The sequence below is a fragment of the Wolffia australiana genome, chromosome 3 (assembly GCF_029677425.1).
Source record: "Wolffia australiana isolate 7733 chromosome 3, ASM2967742v1".
Lineage (NCBI taxonomy): Eukaryota > Viridiplantae > Streptophyta > Magnoliopsida > Alismatales > Araceae > Wolffia > Wolffia australiana.
Genome location: NC_135837.1, coordinates 14,130,416 through 14,149,298, shown reverse-complemented (window position 1 = coordinate 14,149,298; position 18,883 = coordinate 14,130,416). Strand labels below are relative to the sequence as shown.

Sequence of the window (18,883 nt, the reverse complement as noted above, 5' to 3'; positions counted from 1 at the left end):
AATTTGTAGTCCTATATGACGACGTTCAATTCAAAGAAAAAGGCATTATTGGATTGTCACCATTGTCAGGTCGATCGGCGCACACTGGCTTTTATTAGAATGAAATTTCTATATCTCTATAATGCAAGTCGCTTTTAGAGAAGCCGTGCTGGAGATGTTTAAACTTGCACTTTATGTCCTGGTTCTTGATTTTTAATTTTTATTTTATTAGAAACCCTAAACTTAGCTAAATAAAAACATATATATATATACATTTATCCCAAATTTTGTCTACGTTGACCTACAAAATCTGCCTCACCCAAAATCATGTCGGGACCATCTTTTGATTGGATGCATGAAGGGCAAGCCTAATGACCCAAAATATTGACCAGAACATCAATGTCAATGATAATTAAATGGTCCAACTTAATTATAAGTTTTAACGATTTTAGTATCTTCCCATCAATTGTGCAAACCTAAACCGCGTTAAATTCATTAATCGGATCTTATGCCCACGATCATGTCGTGATATTATATTGATCAGATAAGTTATGGGCAAAAGTAACGACACAAAATGTAATATTTTTTTGTTAATGTAAGAGTTTTCGCAGCAACTGCACAAACCTAAATGCTGTTGGACATGGAACAGGTGATACATTCTCTAATAACATCGCATCCCAACGTTGACCCAGAAACTCTGCCCCTGCCCATGATCATCTCATGGTATTATTTTGATAAGATTACGTTATGGGTGCTATAATGACCTAAAATATTGACCAGCACGTCCAAGTTACCAGTCAACTTCACGTGCAAGGAGGAGAAAGGGGGGGGGGGGGGGGAGAGGTTGAGATGTGAATGCCTTTTATTGTTCTCATCGATTCATTACTTCCCGAATTAAATGGCGAAACTCGGAGCCAATCTACTTAAATAGAGGTCGGCCCAGCATCAGGTGCTTCGTAACTGCTCCCCTCTCCTCTTCCTCCGCTTTTGTCTTCGAAACTTGTCTAAAATCCTTCTCCCGAACTCTTTCATGGCGGCCGACGTCACCTCTCTCGTGAGGCTCCTCGCGAAGAAACAACGCCATCTCGACGCCGAAGACTTAGAGAAAATCCCCGAGTTCATGGTAAAATCTTACCCACCTGATCTCCCACGAGAATTCTCCGCCGTTCATCTCTTGATTGATTCTCTCTTTGATCGCAGCGGCGACGAGGAAGCAAGTTTCAGGACCTCAACATGCCCCCACCGCCCCCGCCTTCGTCCTCGTCACCGCTTGATCTTAATCTTTGGTCTCTAGCGGCGCCTCCGGCGGAGTACCAGAGTGTTTGCACGCTCGATAAGGTTAAGTCTGCGCTGGAACGGCTGAACAGATCGGACGTCTCCGGCGGGTCAACGTCGCCGGCGTCTTCCTCCACCACGACGTCGTCAGCGAGACGCCGGCCGTCGGATGATGCGGACGGTGATTCTACAAGCACGACGACGGATGACGCCGCCCCGGCGGAGATGGTAGCGGCGGGCTGCCCAAGCTGCCTCTTGTACGTTCTTATCTCTCTCTCTAAACCGCGGTGCCCTCGCTGTGACTCCGCCGTGCCGGTTCCTCTCCCACCGCCGCAGAAGAAGCGTAAGATTGATCTTAATGCTCTTAGCGGCGTCCATAACGATGAACCCCTCAGAACGGTGAAGTTCTTCTAGTTTTTGGGCGAAATTCCATTGATACTTTCCCATTTTGTGTACATGATCGTAAATATTAACTGTCCCTAACTATGATCTCTTCTACTGTGATCATGGTGCGTGATATAATTGATGGGCCATAGTTGATGGTCTTCAGAGCGACAGGTTGTGAGCGACATAAATTACTTTATAGGTTGGAGGGATTAACTGTTGTTCTTATCTTACTGGGGAGACAAAGAGGCATGACAAAACTAGGTTAACAATGTGTACATGAACGGAAAGATGAACTATCCCGGACTATGATCTCTTCTATTGTCATCATGGTGCGGGATATAGTTGATGGGCCATAGTTGACGGTCTTCAGAGCCTTGAATGCACCACCAATCAGGTTGTGAGAGACAGAAATTACTTGGTAGGTTGGAGAGATTAGCTATGGTTCTTCTATTCTTGGGGAATCATAGAGGCATCAAAAAACATGGTAAACCATTTGTGGACGTACGATGATAGAGAGGTTGATAGGTTGGAGTTGTTCTTACCTTACTGGGGAGACAGAGTCATGAAAAAACTTGGTTAACCACATGTGTAGATAATAGTAAAGATGAACTTTCCCAGACTATGTTCTCTTTTACTGTGATCATGGTGCGTGATATAATTGATGGGCCATAATTGATGGTCTTCCGAGCCTTGAATGCTCCACTAATCAGGTTGAGAGAGAGAAATTACTTGATAGGTTGGAGAGTTTAACTGTTGTTCTTATCTTACTGGGGAGACAGGCATGAAAAAAGTTGGTTAACCATTTGTGGACGTGAGGTGATAGAGATAAGCTACCCGCGTGGCGTGCGCGGATAATTCAGTTGTTACTTGTTCATCTTAGAATATACTATTAGATTATATAAATCCGAGAGAGAGTTCACGAGAGGGATGTCATATTAAATTGCCGAAGGAGAGGTACGTAAGCATACAGTGCCAGCAGGCCATAATTTAAGAGAGAGAAACGCGGATTTAAAGTGTTTCTCATATTTTTAGAGAGAGAGGCGTGAAAAGCTACGTTAACCTAAGGGGCGCGTAAGAAAATAAGTCGCATTGGCTGATAATGCTACTGGGTGTAGTGGCGGTTATTTTATTCGAATATATTAATAGATTGTGTAAACTCGAGAAAGAGTTCACGAGAGGAATAAACTATGTTAGCCTAAGGGATACGTAAGCAGACAGAGATGCAGACCATAGTTAAGAGAGAAAGAGAGAGAGAGACTGAGAGAGAGAAAACGAGAGAGAGAGAGAGTGAGTGAGTGAGAACGAGAGAGAGAGAGATAGAGAGAAAACGAGAGCGAACGAGAGAAAGAGAGAAAACGAGAGCAAACGAGAAAGAGAGAGAGAGAGAGAGAGAGAGAGAGAGAGAGAGAGAGAGAACGAGAGAGAGAGAACGAGAGAGACAGAGTGAGCACGAACGAGAGAGACAGAGTGAGCACGAACGAGAGAGACAGAGTGAGCACGAACGAGAGAGAGAGAGTGAGACCGAACGAGAGAGAGAGAGAGAGAGCGAGAGAGAAAGAGTGAGAGAGAGCGAACGAGAGAGAGGGAGAGAGAGAGAGAGAGAGAGAGCGAGAGAGAGAGAGTGTGTGAGAACGAGAGAGAGGGAGAGAGAGAGAGAGAGTGAGAGAACGAGAGAGAGGGAGAGCGAGAGAGAGTGTGAGAGAACGAGAGAGAGGGAGAGAGAGAGTGTGTGTGAGAGAACGAGAGAGTGTGTGAGAACGAGAGAGAGGGAGAGAGAGAGAGAGAGTGAGAGAACGAGAGAGAGGGAGAGCGAGAGAGAGAGAGAGAGAGAGAGAGAGAGAGAGAGAGAGAGAGAGAGAGAGAGAGAGAGAGAGAGAGAGAGAGAGAGAGAGAGAGAGAGGGAGGGAGGGAGGGAGCGAGAGAGGCAGACAGCGAGGAAGAGAGATCGACTGCTTGAACAGAGAGACAGTTATACAGACGTTTAAAAGCGAGAGGGGGGATGTAAAAACGATGTTCGACAAAGGAGATACACGGGAGCAAACAACGATACAGAGATACGCGTTTCGATTTAATAAGAGATGCATTATCAGCACAAGCAAGGATTTATGTATCATGTGGCCCATTTCAAGCCACACTATTTCATCGTTATCTTTGGAAAATATCGAGTTCCGAGAGCAGAAACCCTTCATATACAAGTCGTAGTGTAAATATTGTTCATTTTGAAAAACAATAAACGTATGGATGCTACAGTCTTGCTGAATAGTTTTGCCTATTAGTATAACTTATATTTTCGTCGGTTAGTAACATGCCCAAATCGGATGGCGGTCAAACCCAGAGATAAAATAGCCCGGCCAAGGCTATTTTAAGCGAAATTCTAGTGTGAGAGAAATTTGGTATGGATGTCATCTGATATTAGGGATTGGGCCGACTTATCCGCTGTGATTCAATGGGCAGCCATGTTATTGAAAGTGATGTATAAGAAGATAGTCGCACCCAACGCCCCCGTTTAATATCTTTGGTAGGTGAAGCACGTAGAGTAGTGATAAGGTCCGCACCCAGTTGGCCCTGAAGAAACCCAACTAGGGTGGTAGTTATGCATTCCCACCAATTCCGTCAAACATAAATCAAAACACTATTTAAAACACCGGCTGATTCGATAAGACATTTATTAAGAAACTCAAAACACACTAATTAAAGTCATTTATGAACGACCGCAAAATATCAATAAAACATTAATTGATAGTTTGCTGTACATTTTAACTGCCTTCTCGGATCTATAGGAGATATTTTGTATAAATGGATATAATGAGAACTTGGGTTATCCATCAGATGAAACAACGTGCCCTCTTCTTTCTGGCTTAGTTGTCTTCACTTCGTCGATAATTTCAGAATCCTCATAATCAATGTTTTAAATTAAACTTTACATTCAATGAAGGAAAAGAAAATTCCCTTTGGTTATAATGATATCGTGTTAGTGTAATTGAAGGCACCCTCTTTTAGTCAATTTTCAATAATGAGTTTGGGATTCCTCTGGATTGTATGCCAGCTTGTATTTCATCTTAAAGTCCATTGAATGCCCACTTGGTGGATGGGAAATCTGTTCCAGGCATTGACCTCATAGGGCAATAATGTAGTAGTAAGTTGATAATGACTAAATAAACCTATTTATGTTCTACTTTTCTCCATTATGTTATCATCATTTTATTTCTAATTTAGCGTATATGAAGTAAGTTGTATATAAATATGTCCCTTCCTTTAATTTCGTTTTTTGACTATCATCTTTCAATGCACATTTGAAAATAGTTTGGAGGTTTGAGCGTTTAAATGTGGATTTTTATGGATCATATTTGATGAGATTGAGCTGAATAACAAAAATCAGACTTTTTATGTCCAGGTCATGGCTTGGGTTTCCTCTTCTAATCCAATAAGTGGCTTGAGATTCCCTTTTTCTCCCCATTGCATAAATAATGGCCTAAGGTCTGTACTCAGTTCAAAAGCCAAGAAGACACAAGAAAAATCTGCTTGACTCTAAGGAGTAAAGTGTTGTAATCACATAAGATGATAAAATATATAAAAGATATGACACAATGAAATGATTCAGTATTTCTCATTTTAGCCCTATTTGGTGTAAAGCCAGGTGTCAAACGAAAAATAATTAGAAAATTCAAGTATCAAATTACATATTTTGACATAATTTGATGTTAAAAATAACATGATCAAATTATGGTGTGAGAGTTTCCTGACACTTGGTTAAGATTGTACATATTTTTCAATAAGCCTACTATACATGGGGACCACTCCTGGAGCCCATTGAAACTCTTTTAAATGTTGTGTCAAATGAAGGCAATAACGGTAGAATTAACCTATACTTTTGAATTTAGAAAGTCTAGATCCGAATATTGCAAATGTGGGAATTGTATCCAAGATACAGATCAACTCATCTTATCCCTCCAAACCTCTTGACCTAACTCTACGGGCTAAAAGAATTAGGGCACTTCCTTTAATCTCTTTCCCTTGCTCTTTGTACCTTATCATGGATTTCTTCGCCCAAGATGTTGTTGTATACCTAATAAATCATATTTTTTTTGTTCAATTTTTTTAAAGAGTGTGGGAGAGAGAATTCTTGTTTGATCAATATTCATAAAGAAGAAAAACCACTTGACCCAAACTTTGTGTGATCTCTTAAACATATATTTAATTTTTCTCCAAAGATTCTCCACGTAAAATGGTTAGCATAGATGAAAAGCTTTCCCTCACTGCCAACCACAGCAAAAATACATCTTGTAGAGAAAGGTACAAAATTTTCATTCACTGCATATTAAAACCAAATTCTACCTCTTACTATCCCCCACTGCCAACAAGCTGTACCCTGGTCAGCATAACCTCCACCAAAATTTGTCGCTTGCATGCCTACCCAGAGTATTTGAATATATTTTTCTTAATTTCAACAAATTCTCTTAAATACTGAAAATTTAGTAAAATCCGTCTACATGATTATCTGTTAAAATTTATTTCCACTATGTTTTGTCCACTTAATTGAAAATATCTAAAAACCCACAAATAATAAAAATATAAGTTAATTTTAAATATATTTTAGCCTAAATTTTATTTCTTGTAGCTTGATCATCGTGAATTGGACCATTACCATATTAAGGAGATTTTAATCATAAATAATGACCTTGTGGTGACGTATTTCAACCCGATGTCTGCTTTATAAGTTATATGTCCTTTTTCCTTTTAGATTTCCATTTTTAGAACAAAGGATGTGTCATAAAAAGATAATATTTCCGTAAAAATACCTTTGTGAATACCGCACTGTAGACATATATGGAGGCCAATATTAATAATAATGCATTATTATGAAAGAAATGATTTGGTTGATGTAAATAATAAATTATAATACATAAATAATTCAATGAAGATCGATTTAATCACGTGTTAATGCTCTAGGATGATTCAACTGACCTCGTATAAATCACTGGTTGCACTTATTTTAAGGCCCTTAGCCGCAATAAATGGCAATTGGAGTATGAAACAAGGAGGCTGAAGAGAGAAAGGAGAGAACATGACAGGAAAGAATAAGGAAAAATCTGACTCTCTTTACCTAAAAACCATTATCATGAAAATTCTTTCACTTCTAAATAAAAAACTTTTGGACCATAAAACAATTTAAATCATTTTTTTCCTTAATGGACTTTCGACCACCAAGGTATGAGCAGTCTTACTACCCATAGAAATTCTAAGGCTTTTAGTTACCAACCATCTTCCCTGTCGTTGCCTCTCATTTTACTAACTGATTATGGAAGCAGACACTTGCGTCATTTAGACACCATCACAGTACCATTTGGAGTTATATTTTGTTCATGTATTGAGTCCGCCTTCAGTCCATATAGTTGAAACATGAATCAAGTCTAATCACTCTTTGGTCGTGTCCATCCTTAAGGCTCTAATTAACATACCTATGGCATTTTACTCTGAAATGGCTTACACTAGGTAGATGTCTCCTTACTCACCAACTCACAGCTCTTATAATACTTCACATAAATATGCTTCTGTCTCGCTAGGTAGTCCTTATTATTTACTAAAAAAACTGTTTATCACGTAATAGATAAGTGTTATATTGCTGGATGTATCATTAACCTGTACTAAAAAATAGCTTTAAATACAATGCATATCTGGCCACTTTGTTTCCAAAATGTAAACAGCTATGGTTGTACATAGAAGTCAAAGAGTACACACCAGAACTGTAGATTTTTGAGTGATTGGATCACCATTCTTAATCTAACACATTGTGGACTTCAATAATAATTCAAATCACACGTCAAGTCTACACTAACAAAAGTCAACCCAAACACCAATTATATTCTAAGAAAACTCTTACATCATGTAATATATACCAAATAATCCAATTCACCAAAGAAAAATGCACCTTCATCATATTGACTTAGAAAAGTTTTCATAAGTAAATCTGACAAAAATACCAACCTTGGTATTGAAAATGACATACATGATAGAAAAGTTCTCCCTAGTTTATGGACTTCATATTAAAAATATATTCCTCAAATCCCAATACTAAATAGATATTTTCTACGGAATCACCCACTAATTCATCATTATTTGCTCTATTTATATGAAACATTCCTGAAAAATTACCCCTTTAAATGAATCACAATATATTTCTCACCTAATATTTATAAATATACATGCCAAATATCTTGTTTTGTTCATCTATTTTTTTACTACCTGAAGACAATTATGCAAGCTAAGCATTAATGCAGGATCATAACAAAAATATGTAGCCTCCAATGAGATAAAATGGAAGAGAAAAAATCAAAATTTAAGAATCATTAAATGAGAATAAATATTTGTTTGAAAGAAATTCCAATCCCTACAGACAAATCAATTATTGAATTTCTTACTCTATATGGACTAGAACGGAAATAGATGCCAAGGAGAGATGCCCGTATAAAGGAAAACAAAGGAGAAAGTGGAACATGAATGGGTTAGAAACTCCAGACCTCGGCAGCTTCAAACAATTCTCATGCATCATATTTGAAAACTCAAAACTAGGGGTCATTGGCCCTTAAATAATAAAGAAAACTGAGCCCCAAAGGAGGTTCATTCAATATGGTAAGTGGGCAGACCCAAGAACCTCCCATGAAAATCGTTGGTGTCTATTTGCCACCTTCCATCTCTCCCGTGGTCTTTTGCCACACCTAGTCCACTGGGGGGCAAAGACCATCACCAGTGCTAAATATCACAATGGATGTGATGCTGTTTAGATCAATGAACAGTATAGGTGCCATCTTCTGATATGATGAGGTATATAATCTAGTGTCAGTGTTATCAAAGATGCACTATAACTATAAGCAATTATAATGTGATGGTTCATTACGACCGATGTATGTTCTAGGATTAGAAAACATAAGCAGCTGTTTGATCTTTATTTATGCTTGTGTGGATCAATAAATGAGTCCATGGATGATGAACACAGGAATCAAAGACTAATATGGATGCACTGGAACTTAATTTTGTGATGACAATGATGATGCTTGTTCTAGAATTGAAGAAAAACCATTCAACATTTATTTACGCTTGTGTGGATCATTAAATGTGCCTAGTGGCGAATGATAATGGATGCATGTTGAAAAATAAGGAACCATTGATAAGAAATTTGGTTTGCCGTTGGGCCTCCCACTAAGATAGAAATTATGCATGATAGTGTTGCCCTCATCTGATATACGGAATGTAGGGTTATGAAAGTGGCAGGATAACTTCCACCATATATGACATGGTGGCGCAAGATGAACGATGCTCGTTGTAAGATTTGACAATAAAAATTGTTCTCCTCTGGGTTACCCAAAAAGAGACGAAAAATGCTGAAGAAGATATACCACGGCGACGCAAACCTCTACGAGAATATCAATTATTAGTTAAACTGGTTTAAAAATCTCCACCTCTTTCTCGCCAATAATAACGAAATGATGCATGATAATGTTGCCCTCATCTGATATGCGGAATGTAGGGTTATGAAAGTGGCAGGATAACTACCACCATTTATGAAATGGTGGCGCAAGATGAATGATGCTCGTTGTAAGATTTGACAATAAAATTTGTTCTCCTTTGGGTCTCCGAAGAAGAGAAGAAAAATGCCAAATGAGATATACCACGGCGATGCAAACCTCCACTCGAATATCAATTATTAGTAAAACTGGTTTCAAAAACCTCCACCTCTTTCTGGCCATCTCTCTCTTTCCGCATCTCGCGGGGATTCCAGGCAGTGTCTAAATTAGTCGCATGGTCGTCACGGCATGGTCGCCGCGAGGCCGTTGGGTGCAGCGACGCCATGCGGAGCGGAAAGAGCAAGGACAAGCGCCGCGCCGTCTCATGGCTGCGGCGCTCCGACGGCGACATGCCGGCCCCGCCCGCCGACGACGACGACAGCGTCAGCCGGCCCAAGCGCCCCCCTCGGCGACGCCGTAGTAACCCCCCCAGTGTCGAAAACGCCGGCTTCTCCACCATGGCCTCGCTCGCGGCCGTCATCATGGAGGCCTCCCGCCCCCCCGAACAGAAGATTATCGACTCCCCTCCCACCGAGACTTTTGAAACGGAACAGAGAATTCTAGAACCGCTACACAGAGAAGACGGGCCTTCCCAGTCCCCAAAGAAAGAAGAAGAAGAAGAAGTAGAATTGGAAGAAGAGGAGGATGATTCGGAGAAGAGGCCTGTCGAGAACGGGAAGAGGAGGTGGGTTCTTGTTCTGACGAGGGTGTTCATCCTGGCCGTCGTTCTCATGGTGGGCAGCAAGAAGATCGCTCTCGGCGTGAGCGTCTCGGCCGTCGCCGCGCTGCTCCTGGAGGCCGTCTTCAAGAGGCTTCTTCCCGTGCGGGCTACGTCGGAGAAGAGCGAGATTGTTGAGACGGAGTCGGTTCAGTTGGTGGAAAGCGGACTGGGCTTCAACGAAGGAGAAGACGTCGCCGACGAGCCTGATAACGGGTCGGAGTGGAGCTGGACGGGGGGCCCCCCGTCGGAGGTGCGTTCGCCGGAGGTTGTTCAAACGAAGGAGGAAGAGCGTGAGGGAGAGGAGGAAGAAGAGAAACGACTAGAGAAGCCCCGGAAATCCAGAGGAAGGGCGAAGAGACTGCTGAAGAAGCTCGTTCGGAAGAGCTCCGTCGCATCCAGCAATGATAGTTGATTATTATCGTCCGCCGTGGTAATCTCTTCTCTCTCCGGGTACCGGCTCTTCTTGAGATTATCCCTTCAGTTTGATGAATTTTGGACGATGAACGGTTGTCATCATCAAAACCCAGGCTTTCTTCATTTCTGCGCAGTTGATCAAGGAGAAGACATTAGAAGTACTCTCCCATGAGAAACGGGCTGTTCGTCTGGAGCTGCAGGATAGAAGTTGAGGCAAGCTTTAAGAGCGGTAATCAGCGGTGGAATTATTTGGAATGTTCCGGTGTTCTCGCCGAATAAATTCGTTAGTTGAAAGTATGGTTTCTCCAACGCTTTTCATGGTACCCGTGTGTTCTTTATAACATTTTTCCTCTTTTTATATAGTTATTGATGAAAAATGTAAAGCAGCACTTGAAGAGTGACCCCATTTGAAAGAAAAAAAAGACTATGGGATCTGCGCATTATTTATAAGAAGTGGCACAACTATCGATGGGGAGGATAGAGATTGACTTATGCATCACTTTGTGAAGGTTCCCTGTTTAATCTGAGACATAGTATTAGTGCCATGAGTTCCAAAGTTCTGGAAAAAGTAAAAGTTTCTACGAAGACACATGAAAGTTATCGGATATACTTTCCAGCGTTCCTTTATCAGATTTGACATTTATTGGCCCACTACACCAACTGATATAAAATGTGGGGACCCATACACATTAAAAGATACACGAGGGAAGTATATTGTGTTGGGATCAACTATAATTAAATAATATTTTAGAATATATAAAATGTAGGGATCAGTTATAATCATATTATATATAATATATATATTATTATATTAAAATCTTTTAATGAAATATAAATGAATTGTGTCATTAAAGTCGTAGCCTCTGCTATTTGACCAGGTACAAAAGCATATCTTGATGTTATTAAAGGCCTTAAATTAGTGATGGAAAACCTTATATTTTTTCTCGGATATGCTCTCTCTGAGCGCTTAACAGAGGACAAGAAAGTTCACAAGATCATCCTCAAGGTGAGTTTATTAAAATCTTGATACGATAAAATGTAATGATGGACCTTTAATGAGATAAATTCAAGTAATATGCATGATTAAATTATGAAAATTATAAGCTATGAATCATATTCATTTTTTGTAGGAGTCCCACAGGGAGAGGATTATAAAACTCATTTTTTACTTCTGATGGCTCCTCATTTGATGGTATATTATTGTGCATCTTCATTTAGATAAGTTGATGGATCGTTGAGAAGAATTTTGATATTTCTTGTAACTTATAATTTATCATAACTAAATCACGCACATTCTTAAATTGGTATGCATCCCATATGGCCTAAAATTTTATTTTTATTTAAATTAAAAATGAGAATAATACACATATGATAGAGATGAGCTTAATACATGAAATTATATGGACATGGGGATACTAATTCAGTTTTGGAAGCTTTTATGCATTGTTAATTATGAGAGATGTACCCTATAAATTTAGAGCATATATATTAGTGTTTTCATTGATGTATAAAGGTAGTCTATAATCCTAAATTAAAAATGAACTAATAAAACATCCATCAAACAATTTTAACCCAGGAAAAACAATGGAAAATATGATTTATATATATATATATATATGTATATATATATATATATATATATATATATATATATATATATATATATATATATGATTTTGGTCCATACATATAATAAATGATTTTGGTGTTTATAACTAAGTAAGAATATATCATATACATATTCATGAAGATATTTTAACTTTAGCAACAAGCTCACGTGGTGAAATCTACAATTTTTTTTTCCTGAAAGTGCCAAGGTATTCATAACAATACATGTTTCATTCATCAATATGTTAGATAAATATGAATATATTTGAAAATATTAATCTCATAGTCAAAACTTAAGTTTATAAATTCTTGAAAATTAAAATGTACTGTTTTTAGTCGAAAATATCATGATAAAAAAGTAATTTAAACGTTTTAAGGAAAACTAAGATATCACTCTTGTAGCACATGCCTAAGGAAAAATCAAAAAAATAAAATTTAACCATTCAATATTTATTGATTTTTAAATATATTTGGTTATGATTTTATATTTCTAAAAATCTTAATATTTCTTCTAAATTGTATCCAAAATGTACCCAATTTTATTTACTTGGAATAAAAAATAGATCTATATAAGTAGACATAATATTAGAGCCATTGAGATAAAAAATATTTTGGGGTAATTTACCTCTTATTTTTTAGTCAGATGTTTATGTAGGATTATTAAAAGAACAATATTAATCCAGAGAAAGTATTAAAGTAATGTTTTCATGATCTCCGGAAGTTAATAAAGATAAAATGGTTATTGAGAAACTCCGGAATGAAAATATATAGAGGAAATACATTTACTCTCATCTTATTTCATATTATGATCCATTAATTTTAACTTTTTATCATTTTGATTAATTTCTATGACATATATAATGAAGATATATATATATATATATATGTGTGTGTGTGTGTGTGTGGTAGACATTCACTCTTTTTCCATTAAAATAGGATTCCTTAATATATTGAGTTAATATTTCATGATATTTTACATTAAATATAGCCAATAATTCTAATCATCATTTGGATTGATATTCTATTTTTCAATTTATAACTATGAGTGATATAACAAAAATATGATTTTTAAGATTGGTTTTCTCATTTAAATAACTGACACCAACCATACACTCAGATGTCTGGATCTTACTTTCAAGATACCGGGGCACATATGCTGATGTCCAACATATTAAGTTTACCCATTAATATCTAGTAATTTTTAATGTTCTTCATTTTTCTGGTATAAATTATATTTAAAAGAATAAAAAATTAAATATGTATTCCAAAATTTTGACTTGAGAGAATCGATAGAGGGAAAATATATGATACACACTATTATTACATCAATTGAGGAAATAATGAATGAGATGCATTAATATGAAGAACACTATGATAAAATAAGGGTAGACATTGGTAATTCCAATAAATGTGTGGATGAATACTCAAAAAAGAAAGAAAATTCCACCATGTGTTTACCTCTAAAGCTGCATGTTAACGTACAAACCCAATTTTAACATTCTATTGTTTTGTCAAATGAATAACATCATATTTAAGGATAAAAAATATTGAGTTTTTAGGTAAACATAATGTCATAGTTTTATATTAATGTAAAAGAGTGCTTTCATAAATTTATTAAAATATGCTGAATGTAATATACATAAAGTGAAAAGTATGATTGATATGAGTTAATATATCATACCTTATGTCTTATAACTGGGAGTTTATGCTGGTTTCGAAATATCTACGGATAAAATGTAAATATTTACAAGAAAAGGACTGAATATTAAAATCGGATGAATGACGCATTAAATTATTTTGGTGACGTGGAGGACATCTACATGCACCCTTAAGTTGTAATCATCTTTATCATTGTGTTTAATCTCCCAAAAAGATTTTGATTAGAAGGTCCCTACAGAAATGAAAAGTAGTATGAGATAGCCAATCTACGACCAATGATTAAGTATCAGACGTTGATAGATCTAATACACAATGAAAATTGATGGATAAAGCATTTGACTAAAAAAGTTGTCTTATGAATATTTAACTTAGTTTTTTATTGCATATGTCCATAATGGACTTATAACCCTTGACTTTTATAAACTCACATTAAAGTGCAGAAACGTATGCAGAATATCTTGAGGCTTAATACAAGGAATCCACATATAATTAGGTTTTATATTTATAAAGTTAGTGCAAAGCTTCATTATTATGACAAAATTTTGAACTTTGATGGTAATGTGTTATATATTATTTTTTCATATACTTATCAGACTTATATGAATTTTAAATTCAACTGAAAAGTTGAATGCTAAAATTTTATGACTCAATATCATTCATACATAATTCTTACATTTAATTAATTATATTAATTATTTTATAGAATTACTTCTTTAATTATATCAATATGCAACCATCTAATTTTTATTGAAAATTTTGTCTTTCTGTATTCTAATTTGATGGCGTCTTTTGTATATTTACAGGATATAAGTTGTATACATGATGTTTATTGGGTTTAAAATGAATCTAAATTAATAGGTTTCACTAATTTACAAATTTTTTTGGAAAACTAAGTTCATAATAAGAATCAAGAAATGTTGAATATATCCATTAGTATATCATTGGGAGGGAAAAGTGTTGATTGTTTCGTTAAAAAAGGTCAAGGTTATTGGAGGATTGTAAATTACCCATGGAAAGTGACTCATAATGGTTGGCATTTCAGGTACTGGCTCACTAGCATTGGCTATTTGAGTAATAAGTCAATCCCTCATTTAATGATAAGTTAAATACATGAGTTTAACATTTTTTTTAAGTCTAATATTTCTGTCCTCTTTCTAAGCATTCTTTATTATCAACTTAACTTAAATATTTAATAACACATAGTGGTTAAATAATTTTCATCAATTTTTAATTCTAACTTAATGAATAATAATTTAATCTTTTGCATGCAGTGGTCACTGCTTTTAGAGAAGAGCTTTAGAGAAGAGCTGTAGATACCAGTTGAGAAAGACACTGCCATGACAAAGGAAAAATAGGTTTTTATTTGAATGTCATTGTAAATTTCATTTGCCAAAATCAAAAAAATATAATTATCTAACCTCACTCGAACATGCATGGCGATGAGTTAGGGTGCCTCCACAGGGACTGGCCTTTAGAGATTGATATAATGTTTGAGTTAGGGTTAACAAAAATAATATGATAATATGAGAAATCAATTTTAGTATAATAACATAAGTGATAAAGTAATATAGAAAAATGGTGAAAATATGGACAGTAGGAATTTAGTTTTTATAAGAATTTAAGTAGAAATAAGTAATTAGATTAAGGTAGAAGCTAGGATGGTATATAATAGTACTTAAAAATTAGTGTTAGAGAGAAGTAGGGAAAGGAAGAAGTATTATAAAAGATGCAGAATAAAATATACATATTACAGTATTGCATAAATATTTATATTTCTTATGGATATTAGAGGTATGGAGTTATGGAGAGCACAAATTAATTTATAATATTATAATGAGGGAGAGAGTAGGATAGGTAGTGGAAGAATTACTTTTAGATTTTAATTAAGATGTAAGAATATTTAGCTAAACAGAGTAGTAATGATACTACACTAATAGGAGATATATTCATTATAATTATTATTTATTGTAAGCGATATTTATTTATCTGTAAGATAAAATAAATACATATAACAATGAATGATATTTAGATTTCGGGAGTTGGTGAATAGTTGTATTTTTTTGAGTGGATAATAGGAGGAAAGATAAAGAGGGAAGACGATAAGAATTAATGAGGATAATTAAGGAAGAAGAGGAATGATATAATAAGAGGTTTAGTAATTATAAATTGATTATTGGTGTGAGGTAGTTTATAAATAAAAGATAAGAGTTTAAGCGTTAGAGAGATAGGAAGATAATATATTTTGGTTTTTGAAGAATTTAAGAAATTAGGTAGATATAGAGAGCTAGGAGGCAATAAGGAGTAACAAAAATAATTAAGAGTTAATTATTTATATTTCTATTAGCTTAGGGGGTAAATTGTATTAATAGAATAGGATTTATATAGGATTATATATCAATTAATTATTATTTTTTATAATATAAATATGAAGAAAATCATAGAAATCAGGAGAAAATTTGAATGAACACAAGGTGTTTGATAGGATGACTCAATAAAGCTGATCCATCAAATGAGATTCAAAATTGGATTTCAGTGTGGATTTAGATAGATTTGTAAAAACCAAAGTAATCAAAAAATGTAAATATCTATGCAAGAGGCTCACAACATCACTAGGATGGCTTAGGATGGGCCGTAGTTTGTCGGCCCCTGTCTTTGGCGTGTATCCCTATACCCATCTCCATGCTGGCACACTTCCAGGGTGCTATCGAGCTCCTAAGGTGCCACCCTGAGTGTTCGAACAAGTCAAAGAGGTGATATAATTTACTCTAGCTCATCCCACCAAGTGAAAGATGTCCCCATACAGTCCTTGGAGGCTGTAGATGGAGGGGGTTCAGTCTTATGGTTCCTTTGTGGTTACTGGATCACCTGTTGACGTAGGACGACTACGGGTAGGCGAGGAAGGGCGGGACGACAGGACTAAGGGTAGGATGGGTGTGAGGGATAAAACAATCCACAGAAATTCACGGTCGGATTCGGACTTTAAAACCGATGAAAAAATCTGGTTGTGCAGCTCCGACCCTTATCGAGGGCGGGAGTACTATCTTCCCCCACCGCGACGATGCCTAAGCACCGAAATCAATAAGTCGGATTCGCGTCGCGAGGAAACACTCGAGGGAGGTAGAAGAAGCAGAGAATCCAAACCAATTAAGATTCCAATGGCGGTGGAAACTTTCTGAGAAAACACTGGACGGAGAACACTTCGACACCAAAGAGTTCAGGCGTACCTCGGCACCGTAGTGCGTGAAGAGGTTGCGGGCAATTCTGATCGTGACGAAGCTGGGCGAATCCGGGCGTTGAACGGCCCACTAGACGAGGATGAGGCTGGACGTTCTGGGCGTTGAACGGCCCTGGCTGAGTGCGGTTGTCGTAGGCGAAGCGTCAAGCGCGGATGGCGCTCGGAGGGCTCGAAGCGCGGATGGCGGACGAGAGGCGCACAACCGGCGCACGGGCGGCGTGCGAGCGCGTGTGGACAGCGTGCAGGCGGCGCACGAGGGCGAGCGGGCGGCGTGCGGGCGGCACACGGGCGGCGCGCAGGCGGCGCACGAGGCGAGCGGGCGGTGCTCGGGTGCGTGTGCGGCGCACGGGCACGCGGCGTGCGGCGGCGCGCGTGGGTGTCTTGTGGCGCCGGCGGGCCTGCGTGGGCGGCGCGCGGGCGGCCTGAGTGGCTCCTTGGCGGGGCTACCCTTGCAGCCTTGGGCGAGAGAGGGAGGGGGTGAGAGAAAGAGAGAGAAGAGGGGAGGCTGCCGTCGCAAGGCCGCGGCAGTGACAACAGCGGCGGCGGCAACGACGGCTAGGGTTTGAAGGTGGAAGAGAGGGGAGGCTGGGCAATCCTCTAAGAAGAGTTAAACAAAAACTCAATTCTTGAATTATGATTGCCTAAGAGTTTCTTGAAAACAATGGCCTTTATATAGGCCTTGGAGGAAAGAGAAAATGACGAGAAATTAAAGATGTGCGCCGTGTCACGCCAAAGGGCAGTTGTGGATCTGCCTTTGGCGTCGTGTCATGACACGCGTGGGGACGTGCACGGGTGGAGACGTGGTGGTCGACGGTTGCGGCGTGTTGACTCCTGTTGACCGTGGTGGGTTGACTTCCGTTGACCGCGGTGACGTGTTTGACGCTGAAGTGTCGGCGTCCTCGCCATCACCTGTGGTGGCCCCCTTAGTCAGAAATTGTAATATAGTCGAAGGAAGATGAAGGGGTACAGAGCGTCACATCTGCCCCTAGTTGTATGATCTTCTTCATATGGCTTCCAACTGCTGTGATTAAATCACAGTCATGGACCCTTTTTATTTTTAATGCAACCCTATGCCACATTAGCAGCCCTGTCAGCCTCATGGTAAGCAAATCAATCAGGTACTCATTCACCAAGGAGCCCGCCATCCTCGTCACAGTCCATGACCAATCACAAACCTAGAAGAGAGATTTATTTTTAAAAAAGATGTGATAGAAATCAGACCATTCAATCTTCCTTAAGAAGATCAGACTCTCAAGATCAAACTACCACTTATAAAACCCCTTGATATGACACATGCTTTTAAGGTGTTGTCCTGAAGCCTGATCATTATTTCCCTTTTCTATTCTTAAGATCGCAGCCTGTTGAGTCATAATCCTTCTCTTCTCTTATCATTTTGTGGTGTGGGTGGCTTGGAAAGAAAATTATTATTTATATCGCATATTTAAACTGATAGAGCGCACCCATACAACACCGAAGATATGTCATCTGAGCCACCCTCGTCGTCATCAGCATCACCGCCGGTCCGTGTCCAGCTCGAATGGCACACCAAAGCATCCGTGAAGACGTCCAGGTTTAAGTTCTCCCGGTAATGCACGTTCGCGCACATGAGCGTGTTTTAATTCTCCATTTTTGTTTGTCCAATTCTATGTTTTGTGTTCATCACGGTGAGTTCACCATACTCGTCGTGACGCATCCGTACCATCATATTTTATCCATCGTTTTATTCCAAAATCATTCTAAGATTTCCTCATTTTAAGTTTTGTAAAAGGGGTCCTCTATTGGGCCCCTTAAGTAAACTGTTTTTATGGGGCCATCATGACCCTATATAAGGCCATGATGGGCACGTTCTAGAACAGATCTCCTATTGTGGAAGTTACTTTGAATTCAGTTATCAGATCGCACGCCTGAAGGAGAAAGAAAAATAGAAGATGAAGAACAAAGAAGGAAGAGGAAGAAGAGTAAAGAAGAGGAGGGCAGGTGGGCAATCAGAGAGTGGGAGACACGCCGTTGGATCACGTCGTCCTCCTAGGTGACGCCGTTGAT

At 38.2% G+C, this 18,883-nt stretch overlaps 2 protein-coding genes across 5 annotated transcripts; both read left to right on the top strand.

The window, feature by feature from the left end:
- The first annotated feature begins 897 nt into the window (after window positions 1-897).
- Window positions 898-1,700, top strand: LOC144700985 (uncharacterized). Its single transcript, XM_078572612.1, has 2 exons — window positions 898-1,102; window positions 1,180-1,700. Exons 1-2 carry the CDS (start codon window positions 1,010-1,012, stop codon window positions 1,666-1,668), a joined length of 582 nt encoding a protein of 193 aa, XP_078428738.1. The 5' UTR covers window positions 898-1,009; the 3' UTR covers window positions 1,669-1,700.
- A 7,585-nt stretch (window positions 1,701-9,285) lies between these two features.
- LOC144700984 (ethylene-responsive nuclear protein / ethylene-regulated nuclear protein (ERT2)) lies at window positions 9,286-10,715 on the top strand. 4 transcript variants are annotated; one of them, XM_078572608.1, is made up of 2 exons: window positions 9,286-10,354; window positions 10,473-10,715. In XM_078572608.1, exon 1 carries the CDS (start codon window positions 9,488-9,490, stop codon window positions 10,334-10,336), a length of 849 nt encoding a protein of 282 aa, XP_078428734.1. In that variant the 5' UTR covers window positions 9,286-9,487; the 3' UTR covers window positions 10,337-10,354; window positions 10,473-10,715. The 4 variants fall into 4 exon arrangements, with proteins under 4 accessions (XP_078428734.1, XP_078428735.1, XP_078428736.1 ...); XM_078572609.1 differs by having other exon boundaries at window positions 10,452-10,715; XM_078572610.1 differs by having other exon boundaries at window positions 9,286-10,374.
- The last annotated feature ends 8,168 nt before the right edge of the window (window positions 10,716-18,883 follow it).